The sequence below is a fragment of the Ochlerotatus camptorhynchus genome, unplaced genomic scaffold (assembly GCF_037179485.1).
Source record: "Ochlerotatus camptorhynchus isolate MF236.1 unplaced genomic scaffold, CSIRO-AGI_Acam_v1.1 ptg000220l, whole genome shotgun sequence".
Taxonomy (NCBI): Eukaryota; Metazoa; Arthropoda; class Insecta; order Diptera; family Culicidae; genus Ochlerotatus; species Ochlerotatus camptorhynchus.
The window spans coordinates 3,382,190-3,405,906 of record NW_027040710.1 but is presented as its reverse complement, the minus strand read 5'-3'; the positions used below and the strand labels follow the sequence as shown (position 1 = coordinate 3,405,906).

Below are 23,717 nucleotides of genomic sequence, written 5' to 3'. Positions count from 1 at the left end.
TCATCACAATATCGATCAAAAACACAATTTTAATAGTTGGTATGATCACTTAAACAAAAAGCGAATTGATAGTTGACAAATACAATGATAACAATGGCTTAATTTTCTTTGATAAGCTTTCCGGAAAATCTACGTCACAGTGCTATGAAAACGCGCAAAATCCGTTCCAAACGCAAATTCACATTCCAGTTTTTATTCAATTCTTTATTTTCTAAAAAAAAGATAAATAAAAATAATGCGAAAAACGTGTAACAACCCTATCATGAATCAGTTAAGATATCGTCGGTTCAGTATTGCTCCACTATATTACGACGTGAAAAGCTGATTGGTAGTTGTTGATCGGTTGAAAATGAATCCATGTTGGAATTCATGGGAATGGAGAAACAACGATCTACAGTGAATTGATGGTTTTGGTTTCAAAGCAACTAACTCGAATAGATTAGAATTAGCGACGGCCACCGCGGCGTACCACGGTGTGATTCCACGATACTTGTTGATATCTTTTCAGATAATTTTCTTGTTTACTGTAAAAATGTTGTATTCTGCCAGCGGTCTAATTGTCAAAGTAGAGGTTTCTGTAAACATTTTAAGTGTTCCATCAGAATGCTGGATGGAATGCTGCTGATGAGATGAGTATTTCAAAGCCCCTAAAATGTTGTTCTGTAATTGATTGAAGACAGACACATTGCAAGTTGCTTGAGAAACATATTTATACGATACGCGAATACGGAATTTTTAGGAAAGCAGGCTTACAAAAGTATTTTTATTAGACTTCAGTTTGCGCTGTATGTTTCTATCGAGTTAGTAAGAAATTCTAAGCACACAGTAAATACCATCTTAGTATTCCAACCTTTCTGCTACAGTCCCTCACCGAAAAAATCAAACCACTCCAAAAACGCTACAACAAGCTATGACAATGAGTACACATTTCCACGTCTTGCATTGCTCCCTCCACCTCTCTGGCACCTTTCCCAATCGAAATATACGACACATTCGACGCACAGCCTTACATCGCTGTTGCTGGTGATGTTGATTACCATTAAAGGTAATGGTATTTAATTTTTCCGTTCTTTGCCGCCAACAACCTCCCGTCCACCGGAATCGCCGCGAGTTCTGCTACTATAGCTAGCTAGCTGTGGTTGGGTCAGGTGATCGATGCTCACCGAGCGAGATGTTTCATATGCGTGCATCAATTGCTCACACAAAAAAAAATAAGCAATAAGACATTACCAAAGCGCGCGTACACGACTTTGAGCGGTTTTCTTGGCCGGTCCCCCCCTCTCACGCGATTGCCATAAATACAATTTATTGACAATGTCAGGCTCTTACGGCGGCAGAGGGCCAACCGATAATGCAGCCAGCCTCCAATAATGGCGCAATGCAAGACGAAGCGAGGTACTCGAATAGCACGTCTCCTCCGCAGTATTGATGCATTGAGATGGCATATTTTGACATATGTTCGCGAGTTGGTTATCGTAACCGTCGAGTGGATTCCACCGACGACGATGATGACGGAGTGGTTTGGATATCCGCGGAATGGACCGCTACAAACTTGCACGGTTTGTTGATACAGCACAATGTAATTGTCCGATGACAGGGTGAAATGTTGCTCCTTCTTTTCGAACGGAATGCCGAAATGCAAGGTAATCCAATTTTCAGCAATGAAATTTAATTGGAAATCACAACACATCGTTCAAGTATCCTCCGTTGTTGGTTGGTTGAATAACCTTATATCGTAGAGGGTAGCGTGACACGATAAAAACCTGTATAATGTATGCGTACATTCAAACCATTTAATCAAACAAATGTTTTCAACATATTAAGACACCATGAACTATTGAGCTGTCGTCCAGCACACCACCAGCAACGACAGTTGTCAGACAATTACCAAACACGAAAAATCAGGCAACTCTAATCCTTTCAATCGAACATGTGCCATATGTATCGACGAGACTCGAGGGTCACCTCCGACTGACTCTGCAGCATGTTCAGACCCAGCTGGGATCGTAGATTGTCTTGTTTTAGAAATATGAATTAATTTGACAAATCAATTCCCCAGTGCGGTTGCCCACCGCAGCACCGGATCGGGACTTGATTGAAGCATAATTGCGCGAATGTTGCGTGCCGTTTGCGTCGTCGTCTACCAACAACCTCCCAGCGCCGAGATCACGACCGCTCGGCAGTGTCCGGTTATGGCCATGTCAAGATTCGCTTGACTTTTGGGGTTCTGTTCCATTCCAGACCGGACGGACCGGACAACCCCGTTCCTTGAGGCTGCCAAAAGATACAATGCGAAGTGTGCGGAAAAGACTGTTGTACGGCTTTTGTCTCCTGCCGAACAAACTCAACGACGACGTTGTACAAATTGGGGCCAAAATTAAAACTGATTAAATCGATTAATCAAGTCGCGGTTAGCATAATAGTGGTCGCGTAACTCGACGCAATGCACAGTTGTGGTCAATCAAGTAGGTCGGAGTAAATTCATAAAAAAAATATTTATAAGCTGCACTAATTGGGTGATTAATTACAACTTAATCTGTTTAGTGGTCAATTACTGCCAAGTTCGTACATAAATCATGCTTCAACGATACATGGCTCGAAATTTCCGTTTGCATCTTTGTCGTAGCGGAAAGTTCCGATCTTACTTCGTCAACCTGAAGCATTTAGGACGATAGGAGGACTGACCACCAAGGCATGACATGGCTCTAGTTGACAAAACATAAACCATCAGTAGTATGGGGAAATCACCAAATGTCTTCACTTCTACATTCAAAAATTACCGGAGCAGGAACCGATAGCTAATTGATAACAAATGAACATCTTAATGAGCCGGCGCCGGTGGTGTAGTGGTAAGCGTGACTGCTTTCTAACACCCCAATGCACAGTGATACAGAATGCAGATTTTAATGATAATAGGAACCACCCTAGAATTCATTGTCATAAAAATGAGGGCCTAACTATAAGGAACAACTTTGTAGAAGAGACTTTTAGTCTAAAGTTTCAATTTCAGGCTCAAAACATATCATTCCACCTAAATCTGCATTCTGGACCACTGTGCAATGGGTCTGGGTTCAATCCCAGCCGAGGTCGGTGGGATTTTTCTGAGGCATAAAAATCTCTGGTCACGTCTTCCTTCGGAAGGGAAGTAAAGCCGTTGGTCCTAGCCCATGTGTGTTGTGAATGGGTGCGATATCCTACGCAGGTGTGGAAGCTGCCTTCCTGCACATTTGATTGCCGTCAATGGATGGCAATCGATGTCCGTCGGTGATTGGCACTAGATTGCGGAACAGAGACCGACGTTAAATAAAGGAAAAAAAAAGAACATCTTAATGGGGTATGATATCAGATTTCGGTATGCTTGTGGTATAAAAACATGTTTTTGATATTATTCAGTTATCGATTTTTTTTTGAAAAATATCGGGGGCGACCCCGGCGTAGTGGTTGACATCCATACCTCTCACGCCAAAGTCACGAGTTCAAATCTCACCCCCGGACAAGTCACGAATGACCCAAGAGTGTTAAAGTGACTATAATAAAAAAAAACAAAACAAACAATTGAAAAATATCAAATAAATACCAAAATAACAAAATGTGATTTTTCAGTTTTTAGACAATAACACCTAAAAGAGTTATTGAATTGGTATTAGAAGACCTTCAAAATAACAAATTTTGGTATTCTAGCATTTAAAAAAGCGTCTGTTATCCGTTTGTTATTGTAATTACTAAATTTTTTATTAGTTCGTTATTCGAAGAACATTTTTGAGGTATTATTTTTGGTATTTTACCTCTTATGTCAGCCTCACTAATACCATATTTAGGTTACCAGTTATGCTATTGTCATATCTGAATTTGGTATTAATAAGTTATTTTTTCCTGCTCGGGTACGGGTGGTGAAAGATGTATACTCTTTCACATTTATCGTTTTTATAGAAGTTCAGGAACCTTCTTAGAAATCAATGAAAATTCGCAGAAGCTATGATTTAAGGGAACTTCGTAGATTGTTGGGAATCTTTTTAAAATTTTAGGGAATGTTATATAACTTTAAGAATCCTCATAAATCTTCAGAAATTTTATAGCACCTTAGAAAACTTCTTAGAACCTAAGGAACTGCGTAGAATATCTGGAAATTTTCTAGAAGTGCATCCAATTTTATAGAAGTTCAGCTATTAGTGTAAAAGGTCAGCAAACCTCATAAAAATCCAGTGAGCTTCGTAAAACTTCAGTGAACTTTGTAGAACTGTAAGACTTCATCAAAATTTATAGAAATTTTTAAAAAATTGGGGAAGCTCGTCAAAGTTTGGAATTTTTCTTTATCTTCATTGAGTTTCTTTAAACTTCAGTGGATTTGGAGATGTTCAAGTGAAATCGTTGATATTATTGGAATCTAATTTAATTTTTTTGGAAAGCTGTGTAAAAGTGGGAAAGATGTACAGGTTTGGGAAACTTCAATGCAGTTAATGAAACATTGTTTTATTGAACTAAACTCTATTAAAATTCCGAAGCCTTCTTTTGTCGCCAGCAGTTCATAAAAAAATTAATTAAGAATATTTTAAGGAGATCTATGGAGTTTCATATTTTTTATAGAACTTCAGGGAACAGAAAATAATCGAAATTATTGAAAGTTCTAAAAGCTTCATAGAAGCGAATTTTTAGCAGTTTGGCGATCTTTTTACAAGTTGAGCGAATAAAATAGGATATCAACAAACTTCGCAAAACTTCTTTGAAGAGCAAGGCATTATGTAGAAGTTCAACGAACTTCGTAGAAGTTCAACGAACTACGTAGAAGCTCGGCTAGATTTTCGTGGAATTCAGGGAGTTTTGTAGATGAGAATATTGTAGAAATTCAACGTGATGTTCTTGGTCAAATTTCCGGGAACAATGAATGTGACATTGGAAATACTATCTGGAAATGTGTAAGCTATGGGGCCTACCTTAGCTCAATCGGTAAAGGCACAGCTATTAAGCAAGACCATGCTGGAGGAGGCGATCCCGGTCCACAGTGGGACGAATTAAAAAAAAAAGTGGGACGTGGCTATTTGCGACGAAACTATTGAGTAAAGCTTTTTGTTGTCTTCTAGAATGTTTCTTTATTTCTTAAGTACTTTAGTTAAGTTATGAAAATTTTTGGTTAAGGAAGGTATACACTCAGATAAAAAAAATAACTTTTTTATGTCCTGTTAAATTTGATGAACACCTATGGAAACATTGAAGATGAAGTCTTTTTAAGAAACTTTGTCCAAAGTTTAAACTTTCTATCTCTCAAGTTGACGAAGTTAAAGGATGAAAATGGTTAGCAGGTATTAGCAGCAAATGACAACGTCATTTCATTCAGCAACTTATACCCTACTGTTTCATATACAATTCATACGGAGATCCAACGGGATGCTTAATAAATTTTCAAAAAATGTACCTCAATGTTTTGTTACGTTTTGCTGTTTTCATGAAGATTTTTCCAAGTATCGCTCCACAGTACTTAAACGACTCCAAATCGGATTCTGACTAACCTCTCAAAATTTGAACCCATTTGGTGAGAAACTGAGATGGCACAAACCATTTGAAGTTTGAATGGGAATTACTATGGTAGAACCAAGATTTTTGTTCATGTCTATCTAATAATTCATCATATTTGTCTGCTTCAAAAACTTTCAGCTGTACTTGTAGGAAATTTTCCCAGCTACAACTTTGCTCAAGACCACTTTTTGATTAAATGCAAGGATCGAAAGTAATCAATGGTTCAATGCGCTGATGTCTTATGATCATGCTCAATCAACTGCTCAGCAGGCAACATTGGTGTTTCTGGGACGTTGAATAGGACACAAAAGTCATGGCTACTATGTCACACTGCAAACTACAGTGTTGCCTACAGAGCAACTGCTTGATCATGTCATAAGTTTACCAATCTCTTAAATAATTAATAACTTTTTTTTTGTCTCGTTTTACATAGAAACGATCTTCAGCAAAGTTGTAGCTGGGAAAATTTTCTATAAGAATAGCAATCGAACTGTTTCGCAGCTCAATATGGAAAAAGACTAGAAGGCAATGAACAAAAAGTTGAGATTTCCCATAGTAATTTACATGTAAACTTCAAATGGCTTGTGCGAAGTCTGTTTCTAACCAAATGAGTTGTAACTTTGGGAGGCTAATCAGGACCCGATTTGAAACCATTTAAGCACTGTGGAGCGAAAAAGTCAAATTTTGCATCAGTCTAATGTACATACATGAAGACAAAAAACGTGTTGCTTACTGTTAATTATGACAAAAGAAGTCATTATGTTAAACATTTGCACTAGCTATCAAATGGCAATACAGCAGGTGGTAACACATTTATTTAAACTTATTTGCGTTTAATCCCGTAATTGATGTTGACACTAACGAATCCTGGAAAAATCATATATTCAATTTTTGTATTGTTTTATTTTTCCGTGCATGCTGTTATTCAGTCAATTTATCGGGCTGTAGTTTGACAGGTTTTCAAAAGTAATTTTTAAGAGTCTTGATATGTTGAATCATCTAAGATCAGAGTTGTGTGGTGTTTGGTTTCAATCAGATCCAAAAAAGAGAAATAATAGTGTTTTGGAGTATGTTAAGAAGAAGACTGGTGGATGAAAGTTTACTGCAAAGCATAAAGAAATTGTCATCCGGTTCTGTTCAAACCTGCAACAAAAATGGCTTAATTGCAAGCGGAACAGAGCTCTTTTTCATATGCGTAATAAAACGTGGCTTTCTGGACAAGTCTTTCCTGAATCGCGTTCTTCTCGAGATATTCAGACAAAGAAAGCTTTCGATGAACTGACTGTTTGCAGCCAGAGAAGACGGGTTGCTGATCTCAGACAGGAAAATCTTCATGAAAACAGCAAAACGTAGCAAAACATTGAGGTACATGTTTTGAAAATTTATTAAGCTTCCCCTTGGATCCCCCTATGAATTGTATATGAAACAGTAGCGTATAAGTTGCTGAATGAAATGACGTTGTCATATGCTGCTAATACCTGCTAACCTGCAAGGTACACCCCCTTAAAGATAGTGTAAAAAAATGTAAAAACTGGCATAAATCGTTTCAACAAAGAGATAACGATTTACTGTCATGAGCAAAAATGTGCGTTTTCTAAGCACTTACAACTTTGTAGAATATTTGAAAACCAAGAAAATTCAAAGAAAAAAGTTATGGTACCGTTTGTAGTCCATTTTCACCCTATAACTTCGTCCACTTGAGAGATAGAAAGTTTAAACTTTGGACAAAGTTTCTTAAAAAGACTTCATCTTCAATGGTTCCTTAGGTGTTCATCAAATTTTCACAAGATATTGTTGATTGCACGAATTTTTAGACTTCTGCGAGAAGATTTCAGTGACAGTTATGCTTGCGCACTCACTAATACTACTTAACCCTTATGTCAGACAGTGTTATGCAAACATTTTATTTGTATTTATCTCGTTCTCAAAGATTTATCTGACAGTTACAAGCAAATGTATGTTTCTTGCAACTATTTATTGAATTTTACACTATTTATTAATTGTTCCCTTTTATCACCAGGATTACAGATATCCTTCAGGAAATTACCAAGCGCCGTGCATCGGATAATACCGTTTACCATGCTTTATACGGTTATTTTTTCCTGGGACTTTCGAAAGCCAAATTGGCGTCAATTTACCGGAAACATAAATCAACAATCGCTAACTGGATTTCTAATTACCAGCAAAACGGATGTTTTTCCAGAAAGGAGTACGCTAGAGATGCAAAAAATTCGGAGCGGATAAACGGCAATGGCTTGTGCAGCTGTTTAAAAAAGATCCAACACTGTACCTCGATGAAGCCAAAGAAGAATTTGAAAGAACTTTCTCCATTCTTATATCGACATCCTCTATCTGCCGCATCCTCCATAATGAAGGACTCTCATGGAAAGCTCTTGAACGTAGAGCTGTTCAGATCCGCAGAGAAGATATCTTGCGATTTTGTGAGGAGCTGTAAAGCATTCAATGGGATTATCACAACTTGATTTTTCTTGACGAGGTTAGTTTCGATAATCGAGGAATGTTGAGGACCCGAGGCTATGGAGTACGAGGGGAACGGCTGATCTGTCGAGGAGAATTTGTCCGGAAACCAAGAGTGTCTCTTTTGTGTTTCATTGGACAGGATGGGATGAAAGAGGTGTTCAGTACGGAAGGAACGTTTAACCGGAGTAAGTTTTTTGAATGCTATCAAAAATTCATCAGGAATTCAACGGATGTAGAAATGTATCCCGGACACTCTTCCGTTTGGATTCTTGACGGCGCGCGTATTCACTGTGACCCCATGATCATCTACTACCTGCGATCCTTGGGTATAATCCCCATTTTCTTGCCGGCTTATTGTCCGTTCTATAACCCTAAAGAGATTGTTATTGGACTTGTTAAACAGCACCTGAAAAGAACCTACGGAGAGTGTTCTCGTCGTGATATGAATTTGGTTGTAGCGGAAATCATGGAAGAGTTCTCTAGATATCCACTGGGAAACTTGTACCGAAAATGTGGCTATATCCGAGGTGGTCGATTCGATTGAAAATGACTTAATCATGCTTGGGTTTGAAGAAAACTCAGAGAAGCGACGTGATACAATATTCAGTTAGATCTCAATTGAGTGCATTCTAATAAACAAACGCATAGAAGCTTATTGTAATTTTGTTTTATTCATTAAAAAACGATTATACCATCCCATCGCATTGCAAAACACAACCAACAAGTTAAAACGATCAATGAAATTAATAATGATCCACGTCTTCTTGCTCACGAACTCGAGCTGCTAGTTGATCAGAAAAGCTTGTCTCCTCAGTTCGAACCGTTTCCTCTGCTGCAGAAATAAATGATTCACCCATAGTATCACGTATCTCCAATGCTTCGATCGATCGATTTAGTTGCTCCATTTTAGTCGTCAAAGTTTGAACGATTCCCTCCAATTCACAGAACGTTTTGCGGATGACGACAACTTCATCGTGGTAACCTGCATTCACGCTATGAGCCATGGCAAAACTCCGTTTTATCGATCGGATTGCGGGTTGTTCTCTGGTAGAAAATAGTTTAATTAAGTGTGCTGGAGGTGCCTCGTCGATCAAACTATCTCGTTGACAAGGATCAGCAGCAAAAATCGAATTGGCCCACATCATCCAAGCAATGTCTTGAGCTTGACAGCAGCTTCCATGCTTATCACGCAGTTTTTTTGCAAGATCATCAACCATTCTGTTCGATGCAGCACCAGCCCTGTCCCTAGATTCTGGTTCCAGTAGTGAATCTTTAACCGTTTTGAAGACAGCTCTGTTACTTACGGAAAGTGAATAAACGTGCAGAAGGACGTGAATGTCCTTCTTCTTCCAGTGATTCAAAATGTTAGCTGTTACCTTGTCAACGGGATAGTATCTGTGGTTAGCCTTATCGTTGAACAAAGCAAATCGTGCGAAATCCATTTCCTGGGGGTTTTCCTCACCCCACACAGGTACAGCTTCGCCGCTTTCATTGCACCTGAATATCACTTCCCGCTTCAGAAATCGCTGGGACATCAACCAGCACTGGTGAAGAAATTCACTAGGCGTGTTTCCTGCAACGCCCCACTTGCCAATTTCCCGTCCAGATGAATGTCCCTTAAAATCCCGAACAGCAACAAGCAGCCAGCAACCGTACAGCCCTTCTGGAAGTTTCTCTTGTGAAAACGTACCACCAGCAACTTCTTCACCGACGAACAATGAATCACCCGATTTCTCCTGATCCAGCTCGTAGTCCACTTGCTGAGCACCTCCGATCGGATCTTCGGTTTGATCACTGAAATCGCAGTCCATATTGCCATCCAGATAATTTAAAAACTCCACGTTCAAGTACGAACAACCGGCTTCGTCACTTTCCCGCTGGTGATTATTTCCTGGTTCGGATCCCATTTCAGAATCGATTTCTGTTGAAAAAACACAAATAAAATTAATTCGAGTACGGAAACCAAATGCGATCATTTACCAACCAGAGTAGATTCCACATTAATTAATTTCCTCGATCGAAAATTCACAATTCAAAACAGCAGCAGCAAACCATCAAAACCAAAACAAAACAAAATAAAATTTCTCACGATCTGTCAAATCACAAGCCAACTAGGCTATCCAAGACAAGGAGAGGAGGTCTGGCAATGTGCAGCTTGTTGTTTTTTCCTTCGCTTGCATTCGAATGGAACAGTGAGTTTGACGTCACACTTGTTGTTAAATGGTAACAGTAGGGGAATGAAAGAGACTATACAATTAGCATTGCCCGATCTTTCTCTTTGACATAGCTAGGCTACGTTTGTGTGAGTAAGAGATAGGTGTACGCTGGGTGTGCGAAAATATTCACTGTGCAGAAATTTTCTGCACAGTTGTCTAAGAAGGTGCAAAATGCGCAATATAAAAAAGTTAGTTTTTTTATCTGAGTGTATACCCTCCTAAACCAAAAATTTTCATAACTTAAATAAAGTACTTAAAAAATAAAGAAACATTCTACAACGCATCAAAAAGCTACACTCAATAGTTTCATCGCAAATAGCCATGTCACTCATATCAATAGAAGTAAAGTTTCAAACTGAAATAACTTCGGAGTTTCTTATCTTATCGATTTGATATGTTCAGATGAATTATTCAAAATTATTCAATTTCATAGCCATATTAAGAGATGAAGGGGGGGCTAACTATACCTCCGCCTCCTCACTCATATAAATGAAGGTAAGGCTTCAAACTGCAATAACTTCAGTGTTTCTTTTTTTTTTTTTTTTTTCTTTGGTTTGGTTTTTCCGTCGATCTTGTTTTCCGTGCTGAGCACCAATGCTACCGACGTGCCAGGAAGGCAGCTCCCACACCTGGACCCTACCTATCGACCCATCAACTCATGAACCGGGGACCAACGGCTTTACTTCCCATCCGAAGGAAGGCGTGATCAGAGATGTTATGCCTCAGAACATCCCGGCGGCGCCGACTGGGATTGAACCCAGGCCTGCTGGGGTGAGAGGTAATCACGCTTACCACTACACCACCGGCGCCGTTACTTCAGTGTTTCTGATCTTGTCAAGTTGGTATGTTTAGATGTATTCAAAAACATGTGCTCCATTTAATATGCGTAGTTAGATATGGGGGGTTTACTGTATGCTTTCCGGCGCTCACTTATATCAATGAAAGTAAAGATAAAGACTAAAATAACTTCGGAGTTTCCCATCTCTCGAGTTGGTCGGATGGGTTATTCAAAAACAACATTCATATCTCATAAGAGCAGTTGTAAAGCGAGTACTACCATTCTCTTCCCTACTCTTTTGGTGCAATATTGTATATTTATACAATGTCAGATATATTCACACAAATGTCATTAGATTGTAATGATTAAATTTCGTTTTAAAATATTGTACGATTTCTCAGGGTACTTTTTTCGATGCTCTTCTATCCTTAGAAGCAAATATTGCTATTGAACTAGGTCTCGGGTGGATTTCTTGATAAGTCAGAAATTAGCTTCACCCCTCATGCAGCTATATTGTTGACAACCATCAAGGAAGCAACTCGTTGAATCGCATTGAAATAATCTGCATCATTACTCCACTCGTTTGCCGGTATTTGCTTGAAGCCGGTCGAAATTTCTAAAAGGAATCAGCACTGTTAGAAGTGACGTAAGAGCCCAACTGAAACTTAGCCCACTTACAGTTAGCCCAACAAGCGAAATCTGACTGTACCTGTGTCTGAGACGAAACGGGTGAAGACAGTTTTCGTTTTCTCCTGTTCTTGACGTACGACTACTTCTGTGTTTTCTATATGCGGGTGGCCCGAACGGCAGTTTAATATTTCAAATAAAAACTTTTTAAAATTTCCCAGCTGCTAATAATTCAAACATTTCCTCACTAACAAATGAACCCACAAGTGGATATTAAATATTTACACAACAACAATTTTCGTTTTAAATATGCATACAGTAGCCCCCCCCATCCAGCTGTCTAACAACTCTTATGAGATTGAGCAAATATTTTTGAATAATTCATCTTGAACATACCAAATCAATGAAATAAGAAGCTCCGAAGTTATTTCAAACTGAAACTATTGATATGAGTGAGGAGGATGGGGTATATTATTAACCAACCCCCCCCATGCCCTCCGCAACTACACATATGAGATAGAGCAATTGTTTTTGAATAATTCATCTGAACATACCAAATCGGTAAGATAAGAAACTCTGATATTAATTCAGTTTGGAATCTGACTTCCATTGGTACACTGGCAGTGTTGGCAGAAAAAGGTATTTTAGATGTTTAATTCAAACCATAAATATTTGATATCTATAACTTTTTTTAGATACATTCTAGCACCGTACTTTCTTTGACAAAGTTGTTAGGTACTTCCTGGACTATATTTGTACATAATTAGTTGCACGGTTCATGCAAAATTGTGATCTCTAGGGATAAAAAATACAAAAAAGTTGGTTTTCCCATACTAATTTCCATACCAATTTCAAACGCATTGCGGAAATCCGAGTTACAACCAATCGTGCCCAAATTTTGCACAGTTGTTTGGGACTCCAAATGGAACCAAAAAAGGGTTGTTCCCGATCGGTGCGGTAAATTTTGCGTTTTTCCATATAATGATGACCCACTCCACTGGGCATAGAATATGATTGTACTTGCCACGCAATTATACGAATGCAAAAATTGTACAGATATCTCTCAATTAATAATTGTGGAAATGCATGTGATAAGTAATAAGTTTGGAATGAGAGGAAGGAGAAGAATTGTACAAGCTATAAAATATTGTGTAAGTTCAGAAAACTTCGTAGAAGTGGACGCAAATTTCCAGCAATTCGTAATACTTTTACTATTTTTCCTGCAAAACATTACTTTTCTCTACGACTTTGTTTCAAGCGTTATTTCGATCAGCAATGTCGTTTCCGTGCTACAATTTATAGAAATTTCTAAGAACGCTATTTTTAAAATTTAACAAGATCCAAAATGGCTGAATTTTAACAAAAATTGAACCATTGCTAATAACAAACAAGTTTCATACAAATAGGAGAAGGTCGATTTAAAAATGTATGGAGTGTTTCTGACCATGCCCACGAAAACTACATTCACTTACATAACTAAAAATCAGGTAGAACATGGAATGCATATTTTATTCGTATTGATGAAACTTTAAGTCTGGCAAAGATCAATATCACCCCATGACGCTACTCTAAATCGACTATTTGCAAATCCCACAAAATCGAAACGTCCCCCACCCGACCCGTCTCATTCGTTGGTTCCACCACAGCTCTGCAAAAATGCTTACCCGTCTCACCGCACCGTTCCGGAGAAGCAGCCATTTCCGTGCGCCTTCTTCGTTGGATAGGGGAGCGATACAATTCCTATGAATAAAATATCGATGCAAAAAGATCCATTTACGGAAAAGTCGGATTATTTCGTTATACCTCCGCTCCTCCAGTTTGATGCACTACAAAATGCATAACCGTAAGATGCACAAATGTACAGCAGCGGTGAACATGAGTTGATGCTGTGTTTATTGAATTCCAGCAACCAGGATTGCTCCATCTGTGTTCCGTCGATGTCATCGCAGAAGATTGCTGAAACTACTCTTCATGTAACTTGTTAGTAAGAGAAGAAACAATTGAAGCTATGCCATTCGTAGGCTTATTAGCATAAATTTTGCCTGGCATAGTTTCGTTCAACAAGTAGACAAGCCTTGGAGAGTGGCTTCGTAAATCAGACTGCAAAATTACAGCTCATTTCGTTTGGCTACTACTACTTCCACTGTCTCATAGATGCAGAAAACCCGTAAGAGTTGACCATGCAAATTGTTGCTTAATGGTATATTATATCCGAGACTGCCTTTTTCATCCCCAGAAGGATACTACCAGCCACTAGCTCGCGATGCTGGGGGTTGGCATGATGGTACTGCAAGGATAAATCGCTATTTTACCGGCAAGTCTCCCTGTGAGGGAACTCTTGAATATTCATGCAGTGCATGAGAAACAAACGAATAAAAAGCGTCAGGAAAACAGATTACGCAATATACCCGCGCCTTGCACCATCTGATGGAAAGTAGCTTGAAATAGTTTATCACCAAGTTTTGCATCGAATTTATTCGCGATCAACGGAACCACTCCTCGCCTTTTCTTTCCGTTAAAGTTTTCCGCAGAAGATGGAACTTTAAATAACTTAGTTCTAGTGGGCGATTGGGGGGAAAAGTGAAAGTGTGTCATCCCGATGGTAACGCCGTTAGTTTGTAAGAGGAGACAATGATGATGGTAGAGCAGTTTTAAATAAAAATCACACAGTGCGGAAAGCGGTTCTTGTTGATGATGCCAAACTGCTCGGCACCCGTCGATGAATGATTAATAGCGTGTGACACCATCTGTTATTATGGTGAAGGATGAGATCTTGTTCTCTCGCTTGCTGGATAGCAGGCACTTTGAGTCATAAATCACCTCCCGAGCGCTAGCTGGTCGGTCATATTAGCATGTGTGAGTGTGGAAATGATCGGCAACAGTTGGCGGAGGTTCGTCGTTGAAGGCCGACAGCGTTAGTTATCGATTTTATGATACAGAAATAATTTTGGTTTCAGTGAAATGCTAATGACTCTCTAGCCTTTTGTAATGACGGGCCTGACAGACATTCGAGTCTCTCGAGCTGAAGGTCCAGAGTTAAGATCTCAGTGTTTTCCAATAAGTACATCACCTAAAGGGTGATACGGTCAAAATTTGGTCAATATCAACTTGACGTATTTCTTTCAATTTTGCATTTTAAAAACCTGAACACCCCTAATTTTGAAGGTGTGTGTGTGTAGAATGTTGCTCCTATTTTGATTTTGGAATTTACTCTTCAGTTGTCAAAATGTCGTCCAAGCAAGAAGCGCAGCGTATCAAAATTTTGCTCGCGCATCGCGAAAATCCGAGCTACTCGCACGCAAAGTTGGCAAAATCGCTAAAAGTTGCCAAATCAACCGTTACAAATGTAATTAAAGTGTTTGGGGAACGTTTGTCGACAGCCAGGAAGTCTGGATCGGGGGGAAATCGAAAACCGGAAGCCGCTGAGACGACAAAGAGAGTTGCCGGTAGTTTCAAGTGAAACCCTAACCTCTCTCTCCGAGATGCCGCAAATAAGCTGGGTGTATCGTCTACAACCGTGCATCGAGCCAAAAAACGAGCCGGACTAACGAATTACAAGAAGGTAGTGACTCCAAATCGCGATGATAAACAAAATACGACGGCCAAAGCGCGATCCCGGAGGCTGTACACGACGATGCTGACGAAGTTTGACTACGTGGTAATGGACGACGAAACCTACGTCAAAGCCGACTACAAGCAGCTTCCGGGACAGGACAAGGCAAAAGGAAGGGGAAAGGTAGCAGATGTTTTCAAGCACATGAAACTGTCAAAGTTCGCAAAGAAATATCTGGTTTGGCAAGCCATCTGTACCTGTGGCTTGAAAAGCAGCATTTTCATATTTTCCGGGACTGTCAACCAAGAAATTTACGTGAAAGAGTGTTTGAATAAACGTCTGCTGCCTTTCCTGAAGAAACACGGTTGTTCCGTACTGTTTTGGCCGGATTTGGCATCTTGCCATTACGGTAAAAAGGCCATGGAGTGGTACGCCGCCAACAACGTGCAGGTGGTTCCCAAGGACAAGAACCCTCCCAACACGCCAGAGCTCCGCCCAATTGAGAAATACTGGGCTATTGTCAAGCGGAACCTAAAGAAGACCAAAAAAACTGCTATGGGCGAGCAGCAGTTCAAGGCAAACTGGCTTTCTGCGGCGAAGAAGGTGGACAAGGTGGCTGTACAAAATCTGATGGCAGGGGTCAAGCGTAAGGCCCGGCAATTCGGATTTGGAAAAGCGGAAGCCTAACTGAATATTTTTCCTGAATTTTATACTAATTGAACTTGAAAAAGAAATTTAATTTGATTTTTTAAATAAACGATTTCACCGATTTACACGCGTTTTCCCTTGACCAAATTTTGACCGTATCACCCTTTAATATCTCGCTATGAACTGTTTATTCACACTAGCATTTCCTAGCAGGATTTGTTAACAGACGTCAATTTATGTATGAGGTTAAATATGCCGAATTTAAAAGTAGATGAGCATTTCGATGTGTACTAACATTAGATATTGTTCAAATGAATACGGTGCATTAGACACATAACAATCATATCCCAGAGTTTTTTTTTGTGCAAAAAGCAAGTGAGACGAAAATGTACAATATTAATCTATATATTAAAGTTTCATGGAAAATTATTAGGCTGGTTAACGCGTAATCATTTTTCTTGTCAATATTGATGTTATATGTTATATTGTTATTTTGTGGAGTTTTTTTTTTTTCAAGAAACTTTCGACTAGGTTTAGCAAATTATAATTATTGAAATTCTTATTTCATTTGTTTTTAATCTTCATGTACTAGAATTTTTATAAATGACGGTCCTCTAGAAAAAATCTCAATTTTATCTTAGTCTTAGAATTATGACATTTGATCTAATTTCGTTGACTTTTATAAACATTTGTAATCGAAGCATTTATGCTTGCAATCTGTATCAGAAAAAAATAGTTATAAAATATTGAAATCATTTTTTCATTTTAACATTCAGAATGTTAAGAATTGGGCATTGACATATATCTTGAACATTTTCCTAAGTCCTAAATGTATGATGCACTTCACTATGTTTCAAAGCCAGAATTTTGCAGAATTCTAAAATTCAAACTTCTAGAATTTAATTTTTGTTCGTACGTCTGATGATGAAATATTCAAAATCCAAAACAAAGTCACAAAATTCATGGAATAACCTAACTCTGAGAATTTTCTTAAATTCCAGATGCTTAAATTTATGAGATCCGGACGCTATGTGATTTCACTATAAAAAGCATGAACAACCGATCATTGCGTGTTCAAAATCAGTAAGCTTTTAAGGCTCCCGTAATTGACGTCCCAATCGTTCTTATGAAATAAATAGAATCAAATTTATTGTTTCACCATTAAAATAACAGTAAGCCTCAATGTCATATTATTGGTCATAGGGTAGGTGTACCAGTTATGGCCATACGTAACTATTATGGTGTGTTCCAGTTATGGCCTATGGAATTCCCATAGGCCGTAATTGGAACACACCATAAGAGGAACCTATAGCCATGCCTAACGCCTATTACGCTAAAGTTCTGAGAAAGCCCAACACAGTAAGGGAATTGTAGCCAGCGGAAAAACTTTTCGTGGTACTGGGATGTTGAAAGGAATGCATTAGGATTCCTTCTCGTCGTCAATCCAATTGGAGATTTCGTCCAAAGTAGGCAATAAGCAGCACTTATATTAATATTCACACTAGTATACACTAGACATGGGCGATCCGCTCTCGAGCTGTTCTATAGACCCGATTCTCTAAAGTGAGCTGATGACCCGCGGTTCATTTTTTTAGGAACCGCAGCTCATCAGCTCACTGATATCACAAGTCTAAACCATACATGCCATCACTCATACTGGAACTTTTAAAAAAGGACACATTACTCCACTTACACATTGAACAGTTACCGCGTAAACCAAGACGCGCGCGTAATACAACATGTGCCTACTTTATTTATGTACCCGTCTCTTATTGCTGATGTTATTCCTCGAGAATATGTGCTCTCACCTCTCCTCCCATCATTCTCTGGGGGAGCGAAAAATCCGGCCAAAAGCAAATAACCGAAAAGCGAAATGCAGCTCTCCAGCTTATCAGCTCAACTCCGGATCCGAATCATCGACTCGAATGATTCACTGGGAGCTATTTAGGATGACAACTCTCGGACCCGTCCAGCTCTCGGACCCGACCAGCGCTTCGGATCTTTTTTTCTCTCTCCATTCTTCACGATTCAACTCCGGATCCGTATCTGAGCTGATGAGCTGGAGTTGATGCCGATAATAGTGAGAGAAATTCTGCTGGAGAATTAACATCAGAAATAAAATTTGAATTTAGACTGGATTGCATAGCTTGAGAAAAGGCGTAACATCGTGTGCCACGTTGTCAATCATATCATCACGTGTGATATAGGTGTAGCTCTCTCGCATACATTTTTTGTTTTACTGCTATGTTGCTGGCACATTTTGCGCGCATTTTGGTTTACGCGATGGTTGATCAGTTGTTGCGTTAGTAGCGTTTTCCATTCAAATGTAAAGCCATGTTGTAAGGTACGGATTTATTGATTTAGACTACTTTTACGATTTTATGCAGTTTTAAGCACTAAAACTAATAAATTTTCCGATTTTTAATTTGTGTCATAATTTCTATAATTTCAATGTGAGCTGAAGAGCTGTTCAAAAGAATCGACTCCCTTTAGTGAGCTGGAGGGGTTTTATCCACTCAGCCAGATGAGCTGTTTTGTCCACCTTTACACCCATACTATATTTATTAACATCCTTGACATTCAAGTCCCTTCCTGGATTGTCGAATACCCCTAGCATCCGTATCCTTGACACTCTCTGTGCCGATTGTGTGTAAACATATCTGTAGCATTTGTAGTAGTCACTCCAGGCTGACTGAAAGTCAGTAATAATCGTAATCTGCAACCTTGCGTAGGCAAACGAACGTCTGCTTCGTGCGTTTGTTTACATGGAGCACAAAACATGGAACCGTCTCATGGTAACTCCAATACACATCTCGAGTACTGGATTCTGAGTTTGTGGCATTGGTTGTATGATGATAGTGTTGATGATACCGATAATAACAATGCACAAAAACTCACTGGAAGCACAAAAAAGAAAAGTTCCAAGTGCACTCTTCAAAAGGAAACCAGCCACACCTGGATGGGACAAAGAATGCACAAAATTGTATGTTGAAAAATCCGATGCTTTCAAAGCTTTTCGTAGACACAAAACCTCCACATACTTCGAGGAATATTCAAAGCTTGAGACAAACCTGAAACAATTAATCAAAGCAAAAAACGCGGTTATTAGCGCAATTTTGTCGAGGAACTCTCACGAGAAACCTCAATGAACACCTTGTGGAGGGTGGCTTGCAACATGCGTAACCGCTCATCTTTCAATGAGAGTGAAGAATACTCCAACCGATGGATATTCGATTTCGCTAAAAAGGTCTGTCCGGACTCAGTTCCAGCACAACACATTCTTCGAGAAGCGTCTCCGAGCGGCGGCTCTCTGGATAGACCATTCACAATGCTGGAATTCTCTCTGGCTCTTCTTTCATCGAACAACTCCTCATCGGGAAGCGATATGATTATATTCAATCTTCTGAAAAATCTCCCGGATATCGCTAAAAGACGCTTGCTAGACTTATTCAATTCCTTATTAGAAAACAGCATTATACCGCCTGAATGGAGACAGGTCAAAGTAATAGCCATTAAAAAACCTGGCAAACCAGCGTCTGACCATAACTCATACCGTAGGAAATTGTTGAAGAAAATTATCCTTCGGAGACTCGATCAGTGGGTCGAAGCAACTAACTTGCTATCAAATACACAGTTTGGGTTCCGCAAGAGCAAAGGAACAAACGATTGTCTAGCGCTGCTTTTCACAGATATTGAACTGGCCTTGCGCACAAGGAGCAATTGGATTCAGTATGCTTGGACATTACGGGGACTTTTGATTCAGTTTCCATTGAAATTGTATCAGACAATCTGCACAGATGTGGACTTTCTGGAAAGTTCAATAATTTCTTGTACAATTTTTTGTCAGAAAAGCAAATGAACTTTTCTCTTGGAAAACTGACAACTTCCAGAATTAGTTACATGGACCTGCCCCAAGGCTCATGTCTCAGCCCTCTTCTTTATAATTTTTATGTCAAAGCTATCTACAACTGTTTGGCAGAACAATGCACGCTAAGACAACTTGCAGACGACGGTGTGGACTTGCAAGGACCATTGCAAAATTCCTTAGATAACTTGTATTCTTGGGCTAGGAATCTAGGGATCGAATTCTCGCAGCAAAAAACTGAACTGGTAGTGTTTACTCGAAAGCGGTACCCAGCTCAAATGCAGCTTAATCTTTTGGGCAGAAACATTACTCAATCATTGTCTTTCAAGTACCTTGGGGTCTGGTTTGATTCTAAGTGCACTTGGAATACCCATATTACGTATTTGAAGCAAAAATGTCAACAGAGGATCAACTTTCTCCGTTCAATTTGTGGCACATGGTGGGGTGCTCATCCGGAAGACCTCATAACGCTTTAAAAAGCAACAATTCCCTTTATCCTAGAGTAAGGCTCTTTCTGCTTTCTCTTGGCAAGAAAAAAGTCACCTAATAAAATTGGAACGAATTCAATATCGTTGTCTGCGTATTGCTCTCGGCTGTATGCATTCAACGCATAACATGAGTCTCGAGGTTCTGGCAGGAGTAACACCCCTCCAGAACCGTTTTTGGGAGCTCTCTCTTAGAATACTAATCAAATGCGGAGTGACGAACATACTTATAATTGCAAATTTTGAAGAAATTCTTGGGCTGAACACCCAATCTCGATTTATGAGAATCTTCGGATATGTGTCTTCTTTGTTATACTCCAGACTGTGCTCACTTCACCAATCGCAGTTCCTCAATTGAATATGATCTGACCATGAAACATGCAACTCATGGGATTCCCGAACATCTTCGACCTATTATTATCCCGCGTATTTTTACTGAAAAGTACCAACACGTCAATTGCGTGAACAGATATTTTACAGACGGGTCTCGTCTCAGTGGATCCGCTGGCTTCGATGTCTTCAATAAAAAGTTTGCATGAAATGATGAAACAAGGTAGGCACTCATCTTATTTCCTTTCAAAGGTAAGAAAGCAGATGAGTGTACTGGTTGAAAGGTCATATATGATTACCTTTGTATGGGTCCCCTCACATTGCTCAATCCCAGGCAATGAGAAGGCGGACTCTCTCGCAAAGGTGGGCGCGCAGCAGCATTGCCAGATTGTATTGAAGCTTATCGGTATCAAAGGTATAAAAAATCGGTATTAATCGGTATTTACTATTTTTGAGGGGCATTGCTTTGTTTGACGGTTTTCTCAGTCTTAAAATACTATTTAATTTTTTTAATTTAATTTTTAAAATTATCGTTGTCCTCAAGTGGTGATCAAAATTGTGACCAAGCAGTGTTTTTTTTCAATTAAATATCATTAAATGAAACCAAAATATGGAAAATTATTCACAACAACGACAAACAATATTTTCCCTTGAAAAAAGGCACAACCCATGGCCAAAATATCCGGAAGATTACATCGTAGTCGTTGCAGTGTTTTAAGACTGAGAAAGCCGTTAATTAAAGCAAACTTTTTGAACTATGATCGGAAAATTCCGGAAGAAAACTCCGGGGAATGTTTGAATTAGCTTCTGAATGGAGCTGAAAAAAAAACATCAAGAGAAAGACGAATGAAGCTCTCTTGGATGAACTTCGAGAAAAGCTGGAAAAACATCCGGGAAGCTTCCAAGACACAAATTGAGAAACTTGTGGCGAAAATTTAAATAAACTATCGGAAAAAAATCGGATGTCACATCCAAAGGAAGCCAGAAAAGTTTCGCAAACCGGAAGTAAATTTCCAGAAGTAGCCATTTCCAGAGAAAGCCAGAAGAAGCTTGGAAAAACCTTCCAATAGAAGTCGAACAACAAAACCCTTTGGCTTATGATCAAACTTCCAGAAGAAGACGAATGAAATTTCTGGGAGAATTAATTGAACTTCCTGGAGAAGACAAAATAAACTTCCTGGAGACTCTGACAGAAACTTCCTAAGGTAGACTGGAAGAAACATATGAAGAAAGTCGGAAGACAGAGCGCTTGCGGAACAGTCGAAAGAAACAAGAACATAATTCCTGGAGAAAGAGATTCCTGGGGGATGTTCTAATGATCCAGAAAATTTTCCTGATATTCATAAATCGTCACCGAAGACTCCGCAATTTCCCTGAAATGCACTTAGGAATATTCCATAATTCCTTGAAATTCCTTAAAAGTTCTTGTAATTGTCCTGAAATTAGGGGCAGTTTTGGAGTTCTCTGGTCATCCTCGAAACGCTCGGAACATCCCTGATTATAATAAGACTACCGGAATATCTCTAATCATCTTTGAAGGTGTCTGGACTTTCTTGAAGATAACGAAATCTTCTAAGTGTACTCACAATTTTCTTGAATTTATTGTAACATCAGCATTGAAGTTCTCTGATCTTCCCGATTTTCTTAATTTTTAAAAGTTATCGTCATTGTCATTAAAAAGCATAGAACTTCCCATAAAATGTTCACACAATGTTCTAATGTTCATGTAACTTCCCTTACGTTTCCTAAATTTGCATGATCCCCTTGCTGAAGTTTTCGGAAATTGCCTGAGTTTCTCGGAACTCCTTTATAATTTCAGCAATTTCATTGAAATTAATTGATCTGTCCTGATGTTCTCTGAGCTTCACTAAAGTTCCTGAAGACCATTAAATTTCCCTGAAGTTCTTTGGACTTGTGAAGCTTCCAAAATATTTGTGATGTGTCCTTAAGTTCACTGGAGTTCGCTGGAGTTTTATGAAATTTCCGGGTTTTCGAATATTAACAGAAGTTAATGAAACTGTCTTTAACTTATCGAAACTTACACAAAAGTCTGGACTTTTCTGAAGTTTCAGAACTTCTTATATGTTCCTGCAGCTAATGTGGATCCGCAATAAATAAATTTTATAAGTGGCAAATTTTACCATTTAGTGCGTCAGAGTACCCCTTCGAGAGCGTGGTTTAAAGGCTTGGGCTTAAGTCGTGACATTCGCATGATGAGTAGACTTATGTCCAACCACTACTCGCTAGATGCTCATCTCAATAGAATAAACCTCGTGAACAGCAACATCTGTCGGTGTGGAAACAGTTACGATGACATCGATCACACAGTTTGGCAATGTACGGATAATGATGCCGCCAGAGAGCGACTTTAAAATACCGTCGAAGCCCAAGGAAGACAACCCTATGTTCCTATCCGAGACGTGTTGGGAACTCGCGATATCTGCTATATGCAGTCGGTTTATGTGTTTCTTTAAATGTCTAGTTTAAGAATTTAATTACTTTGTCTTTTGTCTCTCTTTATTAGATTTTTTTGTCTTGTCCCACCGTCTCAATGAGTCTCATCGTCGCCCACTGGTCACCAACCATAGCCGGTCGTACTCCAGACGAATCTAGAACCGAACTACCATTCATACTGGCGACAACGCACTGATGAGATAACGAAAACCCACCACTAAGCTCCTCCCTGATCCTATCCTTCGACAATCCTTCTAACCTCGAGTAAGCTGCGAGTATTCGGCCCAACTTCTACTAGACATAGAATTAAGTGAGTTTTGTTACAAACAGAGAACAATGAATTATCGGCTCCGTAAAGCTAACGCGATTGAGCCTTCCAAATTAACGAAATGGATAAAAACAAATGTCTAACAATGGGGGGAGCGGGGGTCTACAAATCCAAAAAAGTGCTTACGTAATTATTGTATGACCTGCAGGGCACTCTAACGCATTAGAAACACGTTTGCTGATTTATAGACTATACTATAATGACTAACACCGCGCATAGGTGAAGGAAGGAAGATAGCTCATGTCCACCGAAGGCCAATCCAATATACGATCCAAATAGCCTAGACGTGTGTAGCATAGCATGCATGCCCCATTGACACCCAATGAAACATTTTTTAAATGATCGCACGTGCAGACGGCCAACGACGACAGAAACAATGTAAATGCCAATGAAAACGACAAAATAGCCGCGATTAAAAATCCATGGCGCTTTTCAGTCGAT

General features: G+C 39.3%; 2 protein-coding genes across 2 annotated transcripts in view; both read right to left on the bottom strand.

Moving 5' to 3' along the window:
* Positions 1-23,717, bottom strand: part of LOC135703735 (dnaJ protein homolog 1-like) — a 208,001-nt gene that overhangs the window by 148,249 nt on the left and 36,035 nt on the right. The gene's annotated exons all lie outside the window — the stretch shown is intronic.
* The window catches only part of LOC135703687 (uncharacterized), an 82,222-nt gene that overhangs the window by 33,149 nt on the left and 25,356 nt on the right, over positions 1-23,717 (bottom strand). Inside the window, exon 2 of the mRNA XM_065224966.1 lies at positions 8,765-9,913. Coding sequence (XP_065081038.1) covers positions 8,765-9,913 — 1,149 coding nt within the window. The remainder of the gene's footprint in view (positions 1-8,764; positions 9,914-23,717) is intronic.